At 36.7% G+C, this 18202-nt stretch overlaps 1 protein-coding gene across 1 annotated transcript; it reads right to left on the reverse strand.

Moving 5' to 3' along the window:
• On the reverse strand, positions 1-17952 carry LOC139155794 (uncharacterized). The gene is made up of 2 exons (XM_070731074.1): positions 17871-17952; positions 1-3545 (listed from the first exon to the last, which is right to left on the reverse strand). Exon 2 carries the CDS (start codon positions 3533-3535, stop codon positions 2555-2557), a length of 981 nt encoding a protein of 326 aa, XP_070587175.1. The 5' UTR covers positions 3536-3545; positions 17871-17952; the 3' UTR covers positions 1-2554.
• Between the last annotated feature and the right edge of the window lie 250 nt (positions 17953-18202).

An 18202-nucleotide genomic window follows, 5' to 3' on the forward strand; every position in this document is an offset into this window, starting at 1 on the left:
TTTTGGAGTTATACACAACAGAATTTTATTTGGCAATTTAGCTAAAAGGATGTGAAGAGTGCATGGAGATTACAGGTCAAACAGCAGTTAACAAATAATCTTTAAATAAATTTTGTGTTGGAACATTAGATAATCAACATACTACAAGGAAATAAATCTGAGCACTATACTGTATATATGAACAATCAAAATAGCTTAAAATCCTATCTTCTTGTTTGCAATACTCATGGTCAGATAGACTTCCCAGCTGTTCTTGTATAGTTCTTTCCACCGCACAAAGAAGGAAAATTATTTGGGTCCCATCTCCAATGGCTCTTCTAATATAAACATCTGCAAATGCTTGCAATTTTGCATTCCTCTTTTAAAAGTTTCATTCCTTTTATATCTTTATTTTGTCTTATATTTCTAGTTAAAACCTCCAAAGTCAAAACAAATAATAATAGTGATAATGGGATCCAAATTAATGCAACATATTAAACTATATAGTGAGGTCGTGGAACTAAAAATTAATAAAGACAAAACAAAACTTTCAGTGAAAAATATGACAGAAAAACAAAAAAGGGAATTAGCTGGAAGACTAGACATACACATTACCAATTGATTAAAAATATATAACTCTGTTAATGATATATTTTAAGGTATATGCATTGATATATATATATATATATGTGGAAATTGTGGAGAAAAAAAAACTTTACAAAAAAAGAAGGAAAATTAAACAGAAACACAAATGCTGTATTATTTCCAAATTACAGTATTTTCGGAGTATAAGAAGAATCTATTTCTCCCCTAAAAGAGGCTAAGCATTTGAGTGCATCTTACACTGTAAATGTATCTTTTTGAAAGCATTTTCCGAAGATTTTTTCCCTCAGCCCTAACAAGGTGCTAACAATCTTCACAGCTTGCAGGATTTTTTCATTGCTGCTCCCTCCAAAGAAGATTTTTTCCCCAACCCAAAGCAAGGGATAAAATAATGTGCTGAAGCTGACAAGAGTAAGGATGCTAGCCAGAGGAATACCTGGTAGGTAGATTTTTTTCACCCTATTTTCCTTTCCCAAATCTAAGGTGCATCTTATACTCCGAAAAATATGGTAGCTTCAGGATTTCTCAGTTCTTAACTAAGATGCTAAAGACGCTAAAGCTCTCTTGAAATTATCTTTCTGACCTTTTACAGGTCAATTAAGGCAAGATCCAAATTAGAGTTAACAGAAGGATTTTGTTGACTCATTAGTCTTTCTAGCTTAACCACAGCTACTGAAAGAAGAAGTAAAGCAAGGATGTTGAAGAAGGGCTTATCAACACATTACTATGAAGCAGAGGTGGGTTCCTGCCAATACGGATTAGTTCTATAGAACTGGTAGCGAGAATTTCCCACCACTCGCCAAACCAGCGATGGATGGCTAGGTACCCCGCCCCCTGAATCAGCTCCCTCACAGGTGGTGCTGTCTTGTTTTTCACTTCCGCACAAAGCAGAAGCTCTTTTGGAGGGTTTCTGGCACTCTGGATGCATGTGGAGAAAGCGTGCACATCACACATGGTGGGTTCACATGGTGCGCAACATATGTGTACCATATGGTGCATGAGGAAGTGAACTGGCAGCGAGGTAAGCCAGAACTCTCCTCTGCTATGAAGGATTGATTAAAAAAAAATCTTCAACTTCACATTTTATTTAAAGAAGGCAGTTTTTCATGATGGGAATCCTTCAGAAGTTCCGCCAAGCTTTCTCAAAGAAACTTCTTTTGAGAATCCTAGGGCAGGAAGGAAAATGGAATAAACCCAACTGCCTCCTTTGTTTCAAGAGAAGAAGCCCATTAATCCTGATCTCAACTGCCTATTCTAGCATTGAGGAGCCCAAATTTATTTATTTACATATTTATGCATTTCTTGGATTGATAATGCATTGTAATTAAATGGCTCTTGAATTTGAAATAATTTCATTCTGAGCCAAGTCTCTGTCCGTTTCTGATTTGTGACAATCAATACTGCATGGCGGAAAAGAATACTAAAGATAGAACTAGAACTTAAACTCAGAGGTGCTTTTTTTCTAAAAGGCAACTGGACTTTCTTGGGTTTTTTTCTTTGAAAACATTTTGCTTTTCATCCAAGAAGCTTCTTGGGTTAGAATTAAATATTTTTAAAGGAAAGAAAAACAGTTGCCCAGTTGCCTTTTCAGGGAAGAAAAGCAACTTGGGACAACCATAACGACAATCTTTGGTTGTCCCAAGGTGCTTTCTTCCCCCAAAAGGAGTGTTTGATTGGAACCTTATCTTCAAATCTTGATGTATTCATTTTAAATAATCTCAGAAGTCTCCTTCCTTCTTTCCTTCCTTTCCTTCATCCTTCTCAAAAACAATTTTTACCATCATGTGAACTGCCAAAATATTTCCTGAAATCTGAGCAGAGTCCACTAAAGGACTGAGGATACAGGAATAGGGGGATTTTCTACCGTCTCCTTCTTATACTTGACAAATTCAAAAAAGGAATCACTTTAGAAATATTCCAGACTTGAGATAAGTTAATAGCAACCATGAAAGAGACTTAGGAACCATAGCCCTTAGAAGATCAGGAAAGGAGTGATTAAGGTAATGACTGAAATGGCAAAAGGATGAATGAGAAACAAAGCATTCTCAAAAGAGAAATGCAAATCAGACACAGCATTGTTTTGGGGATTGTGTCCACTGGCTCTTCCAAGACTATTAGCCAAAGCTACTCTTTCTCTTGAAATTGGCTGGATAGAGTTTGGGTGGTAAACAGGGGTGGGAAAACGGTGTCGGTTTTCATTCCACCATTTTTCCTCACTGTCATTAAAATGAAGAAACATCTTGGCTATGGGGCTGCCTAAGATGTAGCTCTCGGGGTCTACCACTGGAGCATTTCTAACAGTTTCCCCCACTACATATTTCACTTCATCACCCTTTGGCTTTGAGTCCACTGGGTTGCCGTCATGAGATCTGGAATTGCCTCCTTCTGAAGAACTGAACAAAGGATAAAGGTCTTTAATACGATCTGCAAACTCACTTGCACCTTCAGTCTTATCCTTCGACTTTGTCCGTTTAGTTTTGCGCTTATTCTGTCCCAATTGAGGATCTTGGTGGTTATATCGTTGGTGTGAGAAAGACTCAGGAATTTCAGGTTTGACCACAGATCGTGGATGATTTTCTGGTTTTTGATGGCTGTCCCGTGGAGGAAATAGTGCGTTTGGGATCATGTCCAAATGTGATGGACGATTTTCTGGTTTTTTGCGGTTGGACGAAGATCGGAGGTTGCTCAAATGTGATTGATAATTTCTTGGTTCTTCGAAGAGGAATGAATTTTGAGACCTGTCCCGTGCAGAAGGTGAAGCGCTTCGGGAGTTGGATCGATGTGAGTTGTCAAGCTTATTCACATGATGATTCCATGTGTTAGAAGATCTCTTTGACTCTGAGCGTCTTATATTTTGACGGCGGGTGTATCCTCTTCTAGCGGAGACAAGTTCCCCAGTCTGGAGCAAAATGAAGAGAATCACAATTGAGCAGGTCAACAGGAATTTTCCCATGACGACAGTTCTGCAAGATAAAATGGGGAAGACATCAAGTTTGAGAGACATGCATGTATGACTCAAATGATACAAATTTATCAAAGAGAGCAGTCCCAACAGTGCTTTTTCAAGAGGCGACTGAACTTTTGGTTTTTTCTTTGAAGATATTTCACTTCTCATCCAAGAAGATTTTCAGCTCTGACTGGATGGTGGGGTATGGAAGTATTATCTGTGTCATTAGAATCTCCTGAGCAGTACAAATTGGTGTGGAGCCTTCTTAAAATTTGTTGTTGTACAAATTCTAAGAAGGTTGTGTAGATTGGAGATAATGTCTGGTAGATTGGAGATAGATGATGTCATATCCCCCCACTCCCAGAGAGGGCTGTTCAATTTTGACATAAATGGACTTTTTAACTCCTTTTTTAATCCAGTGATCTTCTCTGTCCAAAATGTGGACTTTGTTGTCTTCAAAAGAGTGTATTTTAACCCTGGTAGTCTCCTAGGGTCTAAAAGGACCCGAAATGAAGTTTGAGGTCCTGTAAAAAAATTTCCCTGCATATCTGAAACTTGAAATTCCATGACTTTTCCTCATTTGAGGGGTTCTTTCTAAGGTTGGTGGGGTTTGGGGGGGGGGTTGTATAGTTTTTGCTGGGCAACAAAAGTTACCAATCTTACCTTCTGGGTCCTTTTAGACCTGGAGTATAAAAAAGGTTGTTTCCAGCTAATGGAATGGTTTTTTTGAATACTTTTTTCACTAGTATACTATTTTGAATATTTCTGAACACAGTGAAATGAAAATTGAAGTGAAAGAAATAATGCTTATTTGTTTATTTTGCTCATCAAATCCCGCCCCCCATTTTTGTGAAATTTGGTTCGTTTTCATCTAGATTAGTCTGCAAAATTTTACTTTTTTGACCATCTTTGGCATTGAAATACTAATTTGAACATTTCTGAACACAATGAAATGAAAATTGAAGTGAAAAAACGAATGCTTAATAGTTTATTTTGCTGAGAAAGCCTGCCCCCCTGTCTGTGTGCAATTATTTCAATTTATAGATAGATTAGCATGCAAAATCCATTTTTTTTAATTTCATTTTTCATTTGTTTGTGATCAGGGATATTCAAATTAGTACTAGTGAAAAAAATATTCAAAAAAAACCAGTCCAGGAGCTAGAACCAACCTTTTTATACTTCGGGTCTAAAAGGACCCGGAGGAGCACAAGTGTATAACCTTTGCGAACATCAATTTTTCTCATTTCAATTTTCATTTCATTATGTTCAGAATGTTCAAATTAGTATGCCAATGCCAAAGATGGTCAAAAGGTTCTGAGTTTGCAGGCTAATCGAGATAAAAATGAACAAAATTGCACAAATATGGGGGGGGCGAGCTTTTATGAAAAAAATAAACAAATAAGCATTATTTTTTTCACTTCAATTTTCATTTCATTGTGTTCAGAAATGTTCAAATTACTATACTAGTGGAAAAAACTATTCAAAAAAACCATTCCAGTAGCTAGAACCAACCTTTTTTACTCCGGGTCACATATGACCCAGAGGACTACAAGTGTTCAAAACATTTTTTTCCCATTTTATTATGTTCAGAAATGTTCAAATTAGTATGCCAATGCCAAAGATGATCAAAAAATTCTGTTTTGGCAGACTATTCTATCTATAAATTGAAAAAAGTGCACACAGCTGGGGGGGGGCTTTTCTGAGCAAAATAAACAAATAAGCATCATTTTTTTTCTTTTCAATTTTCATATCATTGTGTTCAGAAATGTTCAAATTAGTTTGCCAATACCAAAGATGGTCAAAAAAGTCAGATTTTGCAACCTAATCTAGATGAAAATGAACACAATTTCAGAAAAACAGGGGGCAGGGTTTGATAAGCAAAATAAACAAATAAGCATTATTTTTTCACTTCAATTTTCATTTCATTGTATTCAGAAATGTTCAAATTAGTATACTAGTGAAAAAAGGAATCAAAAAGACCATTCCAGGAGCTAGAGCCAACCTTTTTATACTCCGGGTCTAAAAGGACCCGGAGGAGCACAAGTGTATAACCTTTGCGAACATCAATTTTTCTCATTTCAATTTTCATTTCATTATGTTCAGAATGTTCAAATTAGTATGCCAATGCCAAAGATGGTCAAAAGGTTCTGAGTTTGCAGGCTAATCGAGATAAAAATGAACAAAATTGCACAAATATGGGGGGGGGGCGAGCTTTTATGAAAAAAATAAACAAATAAGCATTATTTTTTTCACTTCAATTTTCATTTCATTGTGTTCAGAAATGTTCAAATTACTATACTAGTGGAAAAAACTATTCAAAAAAACCATTCCAGTAGCTAGAACCAACCTTTTTTACTCCGGGTCACATATGACCCAGAGGACTACAAGTGTTCAAAACATTTTTTTTCCATTTTATTATGTTCAGAAATGTTCAAATTAGTATGCCAATGCCAAAGATGATCAAAAAATTCTGTTTTGGCAGACTATTCTATCTATAAATTGAAAAAAATGCACACAGCTGGGGGGGGGGCTTTCTGAGCAAAATAAACAAATAAGCATCATTTTTTTTCTTTTCAATTTTCATATCATTGTGTTCAGAAATGTTCAAATTAGTTTGCCAATACCAAAGATGGTCAAAAAAGTCAGATTTTGCAACCTAATCTAGATGAAAATGAACACAATTTCAGAAAAACAGGGGGCAGGGTTTGATAAGCAAAATAAACAAATAAGCATTATTTTTTCACTTCAATTTTCATTTCATTGTATTCAGAAATGTTCAAATTAGTATACTAGTGAAAAAAGGAATCAAAAAGACCATTCCAGGAGCTAGAACCAACCTTTTTATACTCCGGGTCTAAAAGGACCCGGAGGGTAACAAGTGTATAGTAAATGGGAGGAGAATACCAGGGTTAATGAAGATGGACTTGGAAAAGCAACTTTGGGGCAACCATGACTGAGAAGGACTGAGAATCTGTATAGACACCAAGGAGAGCAGTGTTTTCCCCCAAATTATTCTTGGCAGACAGCTTGTAGAATGAGCAGTCAAGAGAAATTATAAATCCTCTTGTCTCCTTAATCAATTAGCTTTACAAATGAAATTTGCAAAAAAGATTAGGTAGTTACACAACTGGGGCAAAAAATAAAAGCTCAGATAAATCTAATTCTTAAATATTTTATTCTTGTAGGAGGGGAGATCGCTTCCTACAGCACAATCCTTACATCTACTTCAATGTAACACATACTGTATGCTTTTGCCAACAGCCCAAGATTCAATAGAAATGTAAGAGTTCAAACTGCAAGATTAAACAAACCCAGCTAGATGACCTTGGGGCTATCAATCCATAGAATAAGAATGGCAAGGATAAATCACTTCTGAAAACCTTGCCAAGGAAAATAGGGAGACTTACTCTAAGCTGTCACCAGGTTCCTTTTCAAACAAAGACTTCCCATTATCCTCCATAACACTTTAAACTAGTCTGCAAATTTAATACAGAACATTTGACCATAATGGAGAAGGCTATATCAGATGGCGGACCAACATGTTCTTTATTTCCCATCATGACTGGGTGAGTGTGGCCAACTCAATGTCACTCCAATGGAGGGGCACCTCACCTGGCCTCTCCTCACCCCTACCCCTCCTAGTCTCTCCTTGTGCCATCTTGCATGTTATGGTGAGTGAGGAAGTCATCTTTCCCTTGACATTAGCCCAAAAGATGAGATTTTGCTATCAGAAGACCTGGTGTACCTTTCCCAATATTGTTTATCACAATTTTCTTGATAAGACTGGGTGGAAATATTTATAAAGAATAATAAAGTTGGAATGGACCTTGGAGTTTTCTAGTCCAACCCCTGCTGAAGCATGTGAGCGTAGACTATTATGGACAAATTTCTTCTTAAAAACCTCCAGTGATGGTGGTCACCCACAATTTCTGAAAGCATCCAATTTCTCTGATTAATTTATTTATTTATTTTAATTTATTTACATATATTTGTCAAACAATTATGGTATGGTAATTTGTATAAATAAAACATTAGAAAAGTAAGGATGAAAAGTAATGATAGAAGACAAGAGAGCAATAGGACAGAGATGGTAGGTTCAATGGTGCGCTTATGCACGCCCCTTAATTGTTCTCACTGTCAGGAAATTTCTTCCTATTTCTAGGTTGGGAATGTTTGATAAGTTTCCATCTCAAAAATCCATCTCATAGTTACTTCCAGTTGAACCAGGCACCACCTATTCTATACACTTTTTTCTTGCTTGTGAAAAATGTTACTTTGCTCTCTATTAAATTGCATTTTGGTGAGAAATCATGTTCTACAGTCGTATTCAGTTTGCTACAATGATTTTTGCAAAATGCATTGAAGTGTGAAGAATACATCTCTGCTTATAATGAACATTAAAGCATACAGTCAAGCAAATATTTCCAATCCTACGATTGAAAACACATTTAAAAGGCATTTTCAAACCAGTCTGTTAGTGGATGTCTAGCCATTATTTCTCTTTAAATCTTTAAATTAAATCTTTCTGCTTTATTTTTTCTCTGGGGCCTTATTGCAACATTTAAAAATTTTCGTAGATCCTTCACAAAATAGCGCCGGGGGGTGCTTACCCACCGGTGATTTTTGCTGGAGGCACGTGGAGACGCAGCACACGTGGCGCAGCCGCCATCTTGAATTTCAGCCGAGATCTCGCGAGATTTCGCGAGATCTCGGCCAATGATCGGGCCAGGGTGGCCTGATCAATGACATGTCCGGGCGGGGACTGCCTGCCCTTTAAAAGGGCGTGCAGGCCTGAGGCTCTCCCTTTTCGCCCGGACTCGTCAAGCTGAGCAGACACCCGCCCGCCCTTCCCTATCTTACAGTGAGCTAATATGGGTCGCCCTATGGGGCCGAATAGGAATTTTTGGCGGTCTGGCCCCTTAGCCAGGACCGTTTTTTCACCTATTCCTCACTGGGGAGACGGATAAAGCGGTTAGGGGGTGCTTGCACCCGTTTAGGTTAATTGGCTTACCTTTGGTCATTTGGGTAGGCAGGTTAGGGGCGGAAAACTGGGTGGTGGTTTAGCAACTGCGTGTTCTCCGTTGGCCATCTTTGGGGATGATTGAGAGGTTCTCTCCAAAGCTTGTGGTAGTGGCGACCTGAGCAGTTGGGGGGAACCTGTCTTTGGGTCCCACCCATTTAATTCCCCTTTTAGGGGGTAGCCGGCGGGACCTCCCACATGCAAGTGCATGGCATCGTCTCAGGTGAGGGTGGGGTCCCTCACCTGGATTAGCATGGAGCTACGCCCATAAGATGCCCCAGAAGTTTATTCTACGTCATTTTCCGCCCCGGAAGCAATTGTTTGACCCTGCGGGTCCTTGTTAGGGTCATAGTTAATTATGTTAATTATGTTGATTTAATTGATAAATTATGCAAATTTATTTTAATAAAATTGACCCAGTTTCAAATCCAGCTCTTGTGTCTGTGTCGTTACTCCGCCTCTCCTGCAAAACCAATTCTAATTTAACTGGAATACATTGTTTTCATTCACAGTTTTTCCAATTACAGAATTCACTATTTCTCCTTTTAATGATGCTTGTATGCACTGGCAAGAAAAGGAAGCATTTAACTTTGGATTCAGGCTGCATCCCCTGAGTGGCAATCCTAGCACTGGCAACCACCCCGGCTTACAAGACAGACTCAATCAATCACTTCCAACTTTGCAAGATCTTTTTCTTTCATAAGAAGTTGGAATTGATTGGTTGAACCTTTTTTTTAGCCCCACGCAAACTTTAGTTTCCCTGCACACGATGGCAAGAAATGTGATGGAGCAGGACATCAGATAAGCAAAGAAATGCTAGGGAAACGCAAGGGCATCTGGGCGGTGGTGGATGGGGAAAGTTCCATGTTGTGGCCTGGGGCTGCACTATGGTGAGAAACTAGAATCAGGTAGGCAAAGAATTGCTTGGGGAATTTGGGGAAAGTGAGGGCATCTGGGTGGTGGTAGGTGGGGAAAACTCTTCTGCCCACAAAGAGAGGAAGAGAAGTGGGGAACAGAAAATATGGAGATGAAGGCCACAGGGAAGGCAGGCAAGCTAGCCAGGCCATGGGGCATGTGGGAAGGCCTTGGGAAAGGCAGGGAAGCATGGTGGGGCAGTAGGTCACATGGAAAGGAGTAGGGAAGGCAGGTGGGGATGGGGTGGTAGGTAGCTAGGCTGCAAATCACAAGTTAACCTATTTCTGGGCACTTATATCTCAGAGGACCTCTCATGGACTATGAATGTTAACATGCTTGTGAAGAAGGCACAAAAGAGGCTGTACTTCTTGAGAATGCTCAGGAAGATAAATTTATCTCAGCATCTACTGTTGTCCTACTATCGCAGCACCATTGAGAGTGTCTTGACATACGGCATTCTAGCTTGGTATGGGAGCAGCTCTGTAGCGAACAAAGAAGCTCTACAGAGAATTATTAAAACTGCCCAGAACATCATTGGGTTCCAACTACCCGCCCTGGATGACATCTTCACATCTCGCTGTTCTAGGAAGGTGCATAAAGTTCTCAAAGACTCTTCTCATCCTGCTTACAATCATTTTGAACTGTTGCCTTCTGGCAGAAGATACAGAACAATTAGAACTCGGACCACACGTTTCCTGAATAGTTTTTATCCCAGAGCTATACTCGCACTTAACAACGAACTAAAGGGTCATCATCAGTGAACTGTTGGACAATATTACTCAGTTTGTCATGTAGATGGTTGAGTGGTTCAGGGTGGGGAATTTACTAATTTTAAATTGTAATTAGATTGGTGGGCATTGGATTTGTTATTATGTACTGTTTTTTATTATTGTTGTGAGCCGCCCCGAGTTTGCGCAGAGGGGCGGCATATAAATCCAATAAATCTAATCTAATCTAATCTGTAGTGGTGGGACATTTTATTCTATTTTTTTTATTCTATTTTTATTCTATTTTTAAATTTACCTATTCTGATTTTATGTATGGTGAGACTGGTCTTAGGGTGTCACACGACTTTCATTGCCAATGACAATTTGTTGTTTTGACAATGACAATAAATTTATTATTATTATTAATCTACCCAGGCAGGTAGATCAAGGCCACACAACTGGGTTGCAGGTACCATGTGGGAAGCAAGGCAAGCCACAGGGACTGTGGGGTCAGTGCCAGCAAGGAGCCACGCAGTGTGCCATGCTGGGGAGGCGAGGAGTGACTGGGCGGGGGCAGGGGAAGCAGGCATGCAGGGTGAGCCGTGTGGGGTCAGCTGGGGGCAGGGCCAGCCAGAGGTGGTATTGCCCAGTTCTCTGAACTACTCAGATTTTCTGCTAATGGTTCACGCAAACCGGTATGAACCGGCTGAATCCCACCTCTGTTCCTATCCCCAAAGTAAACATCGGTAGAATTTAATTTATTTTATAAAGAATTTACAGAAATAAATTATGACTTGAGCTGTGTACATTTTCCCACAAAAAAGCAGAGTAGATCAAACAACCGAAACAGTAGGTTATTATGCGAAGAATTGGGTGATATTGAAGGTCTGGTCCTTCCAGCACTTTTTAGCACATCTTCTGCACTTACAGTGGATATTATCTTATCGTATCCTTTCCGATCCTACTTGTCAAATACTTAGTGATTATAGAGCAATTAACCATTATGGAAAACTGCTTCAATGAAGATCCTGCCACAAAAAACTATATTTATTTTATTTATTTATGTATTTTTCATATTTACCATTTACATCCCTCAAAGAGAGGCTCTGGACAGAGTACAATATAAGGTTAAAAAGTGTAACAGTATTAAACAATAACTTGATTAAATCTCCAAGATAGAGATTAGTAGTTGTTAAAAGAGATGGGGGAGGGGTTTCTTACAGGGCCAATCAGCCCCACAATGGTGTGAGCCTCTCTGTCCCACACGAAAGGCTGCACAGTTAAATTTTAAACAAGTTTCGATGTTTAAGTTTAAGCAGTTCTTAAAAATACAGGAAGACTTAATTCAGAGGACCATCGGTTGTAAAACCGGATCCCTGCCTTTCTTTTAAGTTATAGTCAACTCTCCTTATCAACTCTTTCACCAACTATTGGCTCAATACATTTTCATTTACTTAACATTTTTCTCTATTTTTAACATTTGCTTCTGGTGTTAAGCTATAAAGGGGGAGGAGGAAGATGGCTCCTGTCTTAATCAACACTTATCAATTTGAGAAGCAAAAATAAATGTACTCAGTGATCCTTCCAGTAGACTTGGAGTTTTGGCTCCTGTACAAAATTTATGCTCTGCCACAACTGCATGTTCTCTGTTAAACTGATTCCTTATGTTGCTCTGAGCTCTTTCAGGAATCATGGCAAGATGGTGTAACAAACTGCTCTGAATTAATTTAAGCAGAAGATTCCCATATGTATTCTAATATGTATCCATAGCATACATGTGCGTGAATGCTCATTGAACAGTATTTGTTTATTTAATACAATTTATGCTGCTTTCTTCTTACTGTGTATGTTTTAATTCTGAATTCATTGTTTTAAATACTTGCTACTTGTGTATATTTTTATGTAAGTAAGCTTATATTATTCATTTGTAAATTTCTCTCTGAACTCCTGGAAGGCACAACCAACGATACAGGAGGAAAGGGGAAAGGAAAAGGGGAGGAAAGCGTTAATGTTATGGTTAGAACATCTCATTCGCAGATCAGAATGATAAATCAAGTGCAACAGATTTGGGGAAAAATATTATTTTGCGTAATCTTTAATGTGTTGTGATAAACAGTTTTAGATGTTTTTTTCTTTGTTTGTTTTCTTTTAAACCTCTCATCTCAGTGTTTCATTCCCATCATTACTTCACTAGAAATATAAATTGATGGAAGAAGGAATGTTACATTTTAGGTTGCACAACTGGATGAATAATTTCTTCTTTTAAAGTGCAAAGTCATTTTTTAAAGAAAGTAACACATTTATTTTGCATCTTTTGGCCAGGATGTCTTTACCCAGAAAACATGTGGGCAAGTGTGTCGCAAGCAATAAATAATTAAGATCATTCTGATGACATGGCACAACATACAGAGTGAAGGAATGTCAGTCCAGGAAGTCAGATCTGCTCTAGAAAAAACCCAGCTATTTAGCTATACATTTTTATAAATGTAATTGTAACATGAAGTTCTGGCAACGTGTTCTGAATTTTTTTACTGTTCGTCTGTTAACCTGATTTTTGAAATCATATCTTCTAATATTAAACTTCAATAACTGAATTGGAAAATGAAAAATGTCAACCTAAAAATGAAGAGTGTAAGACTATATAATTTTATATACTCTCAAAAGACAATTTTAGAAAATCCTTAAATAGTCTGACGTTATGACTTTCTAGAATCTATAAAATTGTTATGAATTCTATGAAGAAAGGGGGGAAGAATATTAGAATATTTTGTTTAAAACATATCTCCCACTCCTCAAATAAATATGGATTCCAATGACAATTAAATATTTTTTTCATAACCTGTTCATAGCCTCTACTATACCAATATTTGCCTATATCAATATTTGAGGGGTTGCCACAGAGAGGAGGGGGGTCAAGCTAGTTTCCAAAGCACCTGAAGGCCAGACAAGGAATAATGGATGGAAACTGATCAAGGAGAGATTCAACATAGAAACAAGGATAAATTTTCTCTGACAGTGAGAGTAATCAACCAATGGAACTGAAGTTGCCATCGGTCATTGTGGGAGCTTCATCACTTGAAAATTTCAAGAATAGAATAGAATAGAATAGAATTTTATTGGTCAAGTGTGATTGGACACACAAGGAATTTGTCTTGGTGCATATGCTCTCAGCGTACATAAAAGAAAAAGATACATTTGTCAAGAATCATGTGGTACAACACTCAATGATTGTCATAGGTGTCAAATAAGCAATGAAGAAACAATCAATATTAATAAAAAAAGAAGAGATTAAACTACCATTTGTCAGAAATGTTGTAGGGTCTTCTGCTAGAACGGGGGTGGGTGGGTGTTGGACTAAGCTACAACGTCCCTTCCAACTATGTTAATCTGTTAAACAGTAATTGTTTGTTTGTTTTGTCAAGTACATATTGGAGGTATGTAAAGATAAAATAATATTCATATACATGGTACTAGTAAAAAATAAAACAAACATTAGGACAGGGGATGGAAGGCATTTGTTTATTTAATACAATTTATGCTGCTTTCAAGGAAGTTGTTATGTATAGTCTAACAAGAGAAGAAGAGAAGTCATAGCAGGCTTCCAATATTTGAGAGACTATTACAGGGTGGGTCAACCGATTCTCCAAAGCACTTGAGGACAGGACAAGAAATGATGGGTGGAAAATTATTAAAGAGAAATCCAAACTATCACTGGAGGTCTTCAAGGGGAGACTAGACAGAAATTTGTTTGGAATGCTATAGGATCTCCTGCCACAAGCAGAGGTTGCATTAGAAGGCTTCTAAGACCCTTTCCAACCATGTTATTCTATGTTCTATGAGTTCTTTGTTATCGGATCCAAATTTGGGTGAGCACTAAGAGCACTCTCTTCCCCTCATCCTTCTTAGCATCCAGAGATTTCTTTACATCTTCAGTGGAATAAATGGAATAAAAACACGTAGTGAGGTTTTTCCTGACTAAGAGTTCCAAATTTGATTTCATAAAAATTATTTCCCAGCACACAGCAAGGAGGAAAAAAGGGTATGTACTTTCTCATGAATTTTTTTCATGAGTGCCAGGCCATGGCATAGATGAATGAATCAATTAATTGACCATGAAGCATAGTCACCCATGGATGTGGCTAGTACATGGGAGAGAAGGTATCTCAAAATGGTCAAGACTTTACCTTCTTGTATCATACATGGCTGTCAGAAACAGAATAATTTCGTAATATAGAACTATAGCAAATGATGCAAGAAGGTGCTACCAACTTGCTCCAATTTCATCACCTGAGAATTAATGGATAAAACTGTTAGGTAGAGAAAAAAAACCTTCAGTGGATGTGGTCCAAGCTATAGACCTATTGATAAAGGCAGGCATCCCTTTCATGCCTAATACCGTTGCTGATCATATCTCTGTGCCAAATCATGCAAACTAAGTGCCAACTTTTATTTCAGAACATTGTAGGGTTAAACTAGAAGATCTCCAAGATTCTTCCCAAGCCTGTTATTTTATGTTCCATAAACCAAAAAACCCCAAAACATTTTATCCCCTTTGAAAAATATATGAATGGGGAGAGGTTGCTCAATCCTTCTCCAAACATCTTGGCAAGACGGTTTCTAAACACACATACACACCATTTTTAAAAAATATATACACACAAATCATGCACCCAGAACTGTTATTAAAGATATATGGCGAGAGTACCACTTAAAAAATAAACAATATACTCTTTATTCTAACCTGCATAAAACTTGGTCCAGGATTGATATGGCATGGGCCCCAGCACATACAATGGAAAAAATTAGAAATATTGAGATTGAGACTAATACCTGGGCCGACCATAATCCCTTAGTTATATATTGGAAAAGTAAAAGAAAAACAAATAATTGCTTGATGAACAGAAATATAGTAAAGGATCCTGAGTATAAGAAATGGATAGAGAAATAATTAGTGGTTTTTTCCAAAATAAACAAAAACAGCAATACCACCTCACAAAATCTTTGGGACACAACAAAGGCATATATACGCGGGCTAACAATTTCCTTCATGGCAAAAAAAAAAACAAAGAGAAAAAAATACACTATCAAGAATTAGAGCAAGAATTGAAAAAATTAGAATTGCAAATGCAAAAAGATGAGCATGATGATAAAGTTAAAAACCAGAGAGAAGTAATAAAACATAAACTAAGGTTGATAGAACAAGAATCAATGGTAGAAAAAATAAAGAGAGCAAAACAGGAATATTTTGAGCATGCAAATAAACCAGGAAGATGGTTGGAATACAAACTTAGTAAAGAGAGGGAAAATAAAATTATTAAATAATTAATAGATACTAAAGGCGTAATAAGACATAGAACAGAGGGGGGAAAGGAAATAGCATTAAATTTTTATAGGAAACTATATGAGAGGGAAGAAATAAAAGAAGATTCAATTTTTGAGTACTTAAGGACTATAGATTTACCAGTTTTAACTGAAGATCAACAGCAAAGATTAAACACAACGACACAACAAAATCTATTACAGAAATAGAACTAAGACAATCTATTAAGAATCAGAAAAATAATAAAGCGATGGGCCCAGATGCGATACCGGCAGTTTTCTCAAATATCTTAGAAATATATAACCAAATAATAGCAGAAGGGAAACTACCCAAAACATGGTCAGAAACTTTAATAACTTTAATACATAAAGTGGGAATGGAAAAGGAAATAATTGAAAATTATAGACTAATTTCATTGTTAAATGTGGATTATAAAATTTTTATATCAATTTTTGCCAACAGGTTTAAAAACATTATAAATGGCATGATACATGGAGACCAAAATGGATTTTTACCAGGAAGACAAATAAAAAATAATTTAAGAACAATAGTAAATACATTAGAATACTTTGAGTAACATCCAGACAAACAAAAGTCACTGATATTTTTAGATGCTAAGAAAGCGTTCGATTATGAAAATGCAATTGAATAAGATGGAGGTAGGAACTAAATTCTTTAATATAATAGATGCTATATACTCTGAACAATCAGCTAAAATCATAATAAATAGTGAACAAATAGAAAAATTAGCAATACAAAGAGGAGTGAGACAAGGTTGTCCAATATCACCATTATTATTTATTTTAACATTAGAAGTTTTGCTGATAAAAATAAGAGCAGAAATTAGACATGATGACAAGACGCTTGAACAATCAAGCAGAAACAGAATTTTATAAAATATGGGACAGAGTGTACAAATGGTGGAATTTTAAAAAATAGTTTTAAAAATTATATAAGAATAATCAGTTGAATTTATAAAATTGAATATATATATTAAGAGTATTTTTTAAATTGAATAAGTGATTTTAATTATTATAAAATATTGTTATAATAGATATAAAGTAATAGTTAAAATAGTATAATGATAGAGTATTTTTTAATATTAATGACTTTAAATGCTTTTTTATTATTTGTTTAATTAATTGATTTTAATTAGTTTAATCATATTATCAAAACGATGTTTTATAGACAGGAGAACTTATTTGAGTTATATGAATTATATGAATTATAACATAAAAATGGAAACACAGAGGTAAATTTAAAAAGAATGTACAAATATTAAAAATTGTATTCCTGTATTGATCTGACCATAGTTAGATTTTATTTTTTTGTACTATTTATTTTTTTGTTTTTTTATTCTTTGTCTAATATACAATACATATGAAGGAGAATAGACATTAAGTAATATACATAATGATAGAAAGTAAGAAAGAAGAGAGGTTGGAGGAAAGGTGAGAAAATGTATGATATATGAGATAAGGAAAGAAGATTGGACAGGGGACGATAAGCACATCAGTGCACTTATGTACGCCCCTTACTGGCCTCTTAGGAACTTGGAGAGGTCTAGTTAGACTTCTAAAACAAGCGGAGCAATGGTAGCTCTTTTAAATGTTAAATGTTGTCTGTCTTGTGTATTTAAAGAAAATTAATAAAAATATTTTTTTTAAAAGAAAAATATATGAATGGGGAGAGGTTGCACAATCCTTCCCCAACATCTTGGCAAGACGGTTTCTAAACACACATACACACAATTTTTAAAAAATATATAAACACAAATCATGTCTGCACCCCATCATGTTGTGATTTTTTTTCTTCCTCCATTTGCTTTTCATTTAAGAGGAGTTTTGCTCTATCAAAAAAACAAAGTGCAGGCAAACGTGCTGGGCCAGCAGGAACATCCTCCTTCCCCTCTATCTATCAAAACAGTCTCTGCTTCTCCGGGCACGGGAATTCCCAAATATAACAGCTGCTAGTCAAGAAAATATACCAGATCAAAGACACCCAGAAAGCCTTTTTAACAGAAGTGCCTGTTTTGATTGCACTTAATTGCAGAGCATCTTGGGTAGAAGTTTCAGATGCTTTCACTGCCTCTTGTTTTTCCTCTATTGCTCTATTGCGTTATGCAAAGAGAAGACAATGTCCTCCAAGTGGAAAAATAGCCTCCAGAATTCATCTCTATCCCATAAAATCATCTTTGCTCTGCCAAGCAGTTTATCACCTTAAGAGAGATGTATAACATGAATGGAAACACGCTCCTTCCCAGCAAAGACGGCAGAGGTGTTTTACCTAAATAGGAAACCCGTGGCTTCTCTAATGGGGCTGGCATGTGTGCATTTATTTATCCATTGAATTGTCATGAATCAATGAAAAGTTACTTACCCTCGTGTCAACAAATTGAGGAGAGGCTCTTTGAAGACTCTTTTTTCTCAAAGAGGCTGGTTGTGTTCTTTTTATCTCTACAACTTGAGAACTGCCTCTGAACCAATCCTGTGTTCTATTAAATAGATTTTTAAGAATGACACATTCTATGGGGCTGTTCCTAGAAAGGGAGGAAACTTTTAACAGTTTGGGGCATGTAGCCAAGACTTGCAGACTTGCTTCTGAGTTTGACACAGTAAATAGAAATGAATGAGAGTTTTCCATTCACTACAAGACCTTTGACAGTATTTCTAGGCTCTGGCTTTAAGTTTCAAGAAAAGGAAGAGAGGGTC

The sequence above is a fragment of the Erythrolamprus reginae genome, unplaced genomic scaffold (genome assembly GCF_031021105.1).
Source record: "Erythrolamprus reginae isolate rEryReg1 unplaced genomic scaffold, rEryReg1.hap1 H_60, whole genome shotgun sequence".
NCBI lineage: Eukaryota > Metazoa > Chordata > Lepidosauria > Squamata > Dipsadidae > Erythrolamprus > Erythrolamprus reginae.

Bases quoted from the DNA above. Each gene is read 5' to 3' on its own strand.
- LOC139155794 (XM_070731074.1), bottom strand. From the start codon at position 3,535: ATGGGAAAATTCCTGTTGACCTGCTCAATTGTGATTCTCTTCATTTTG.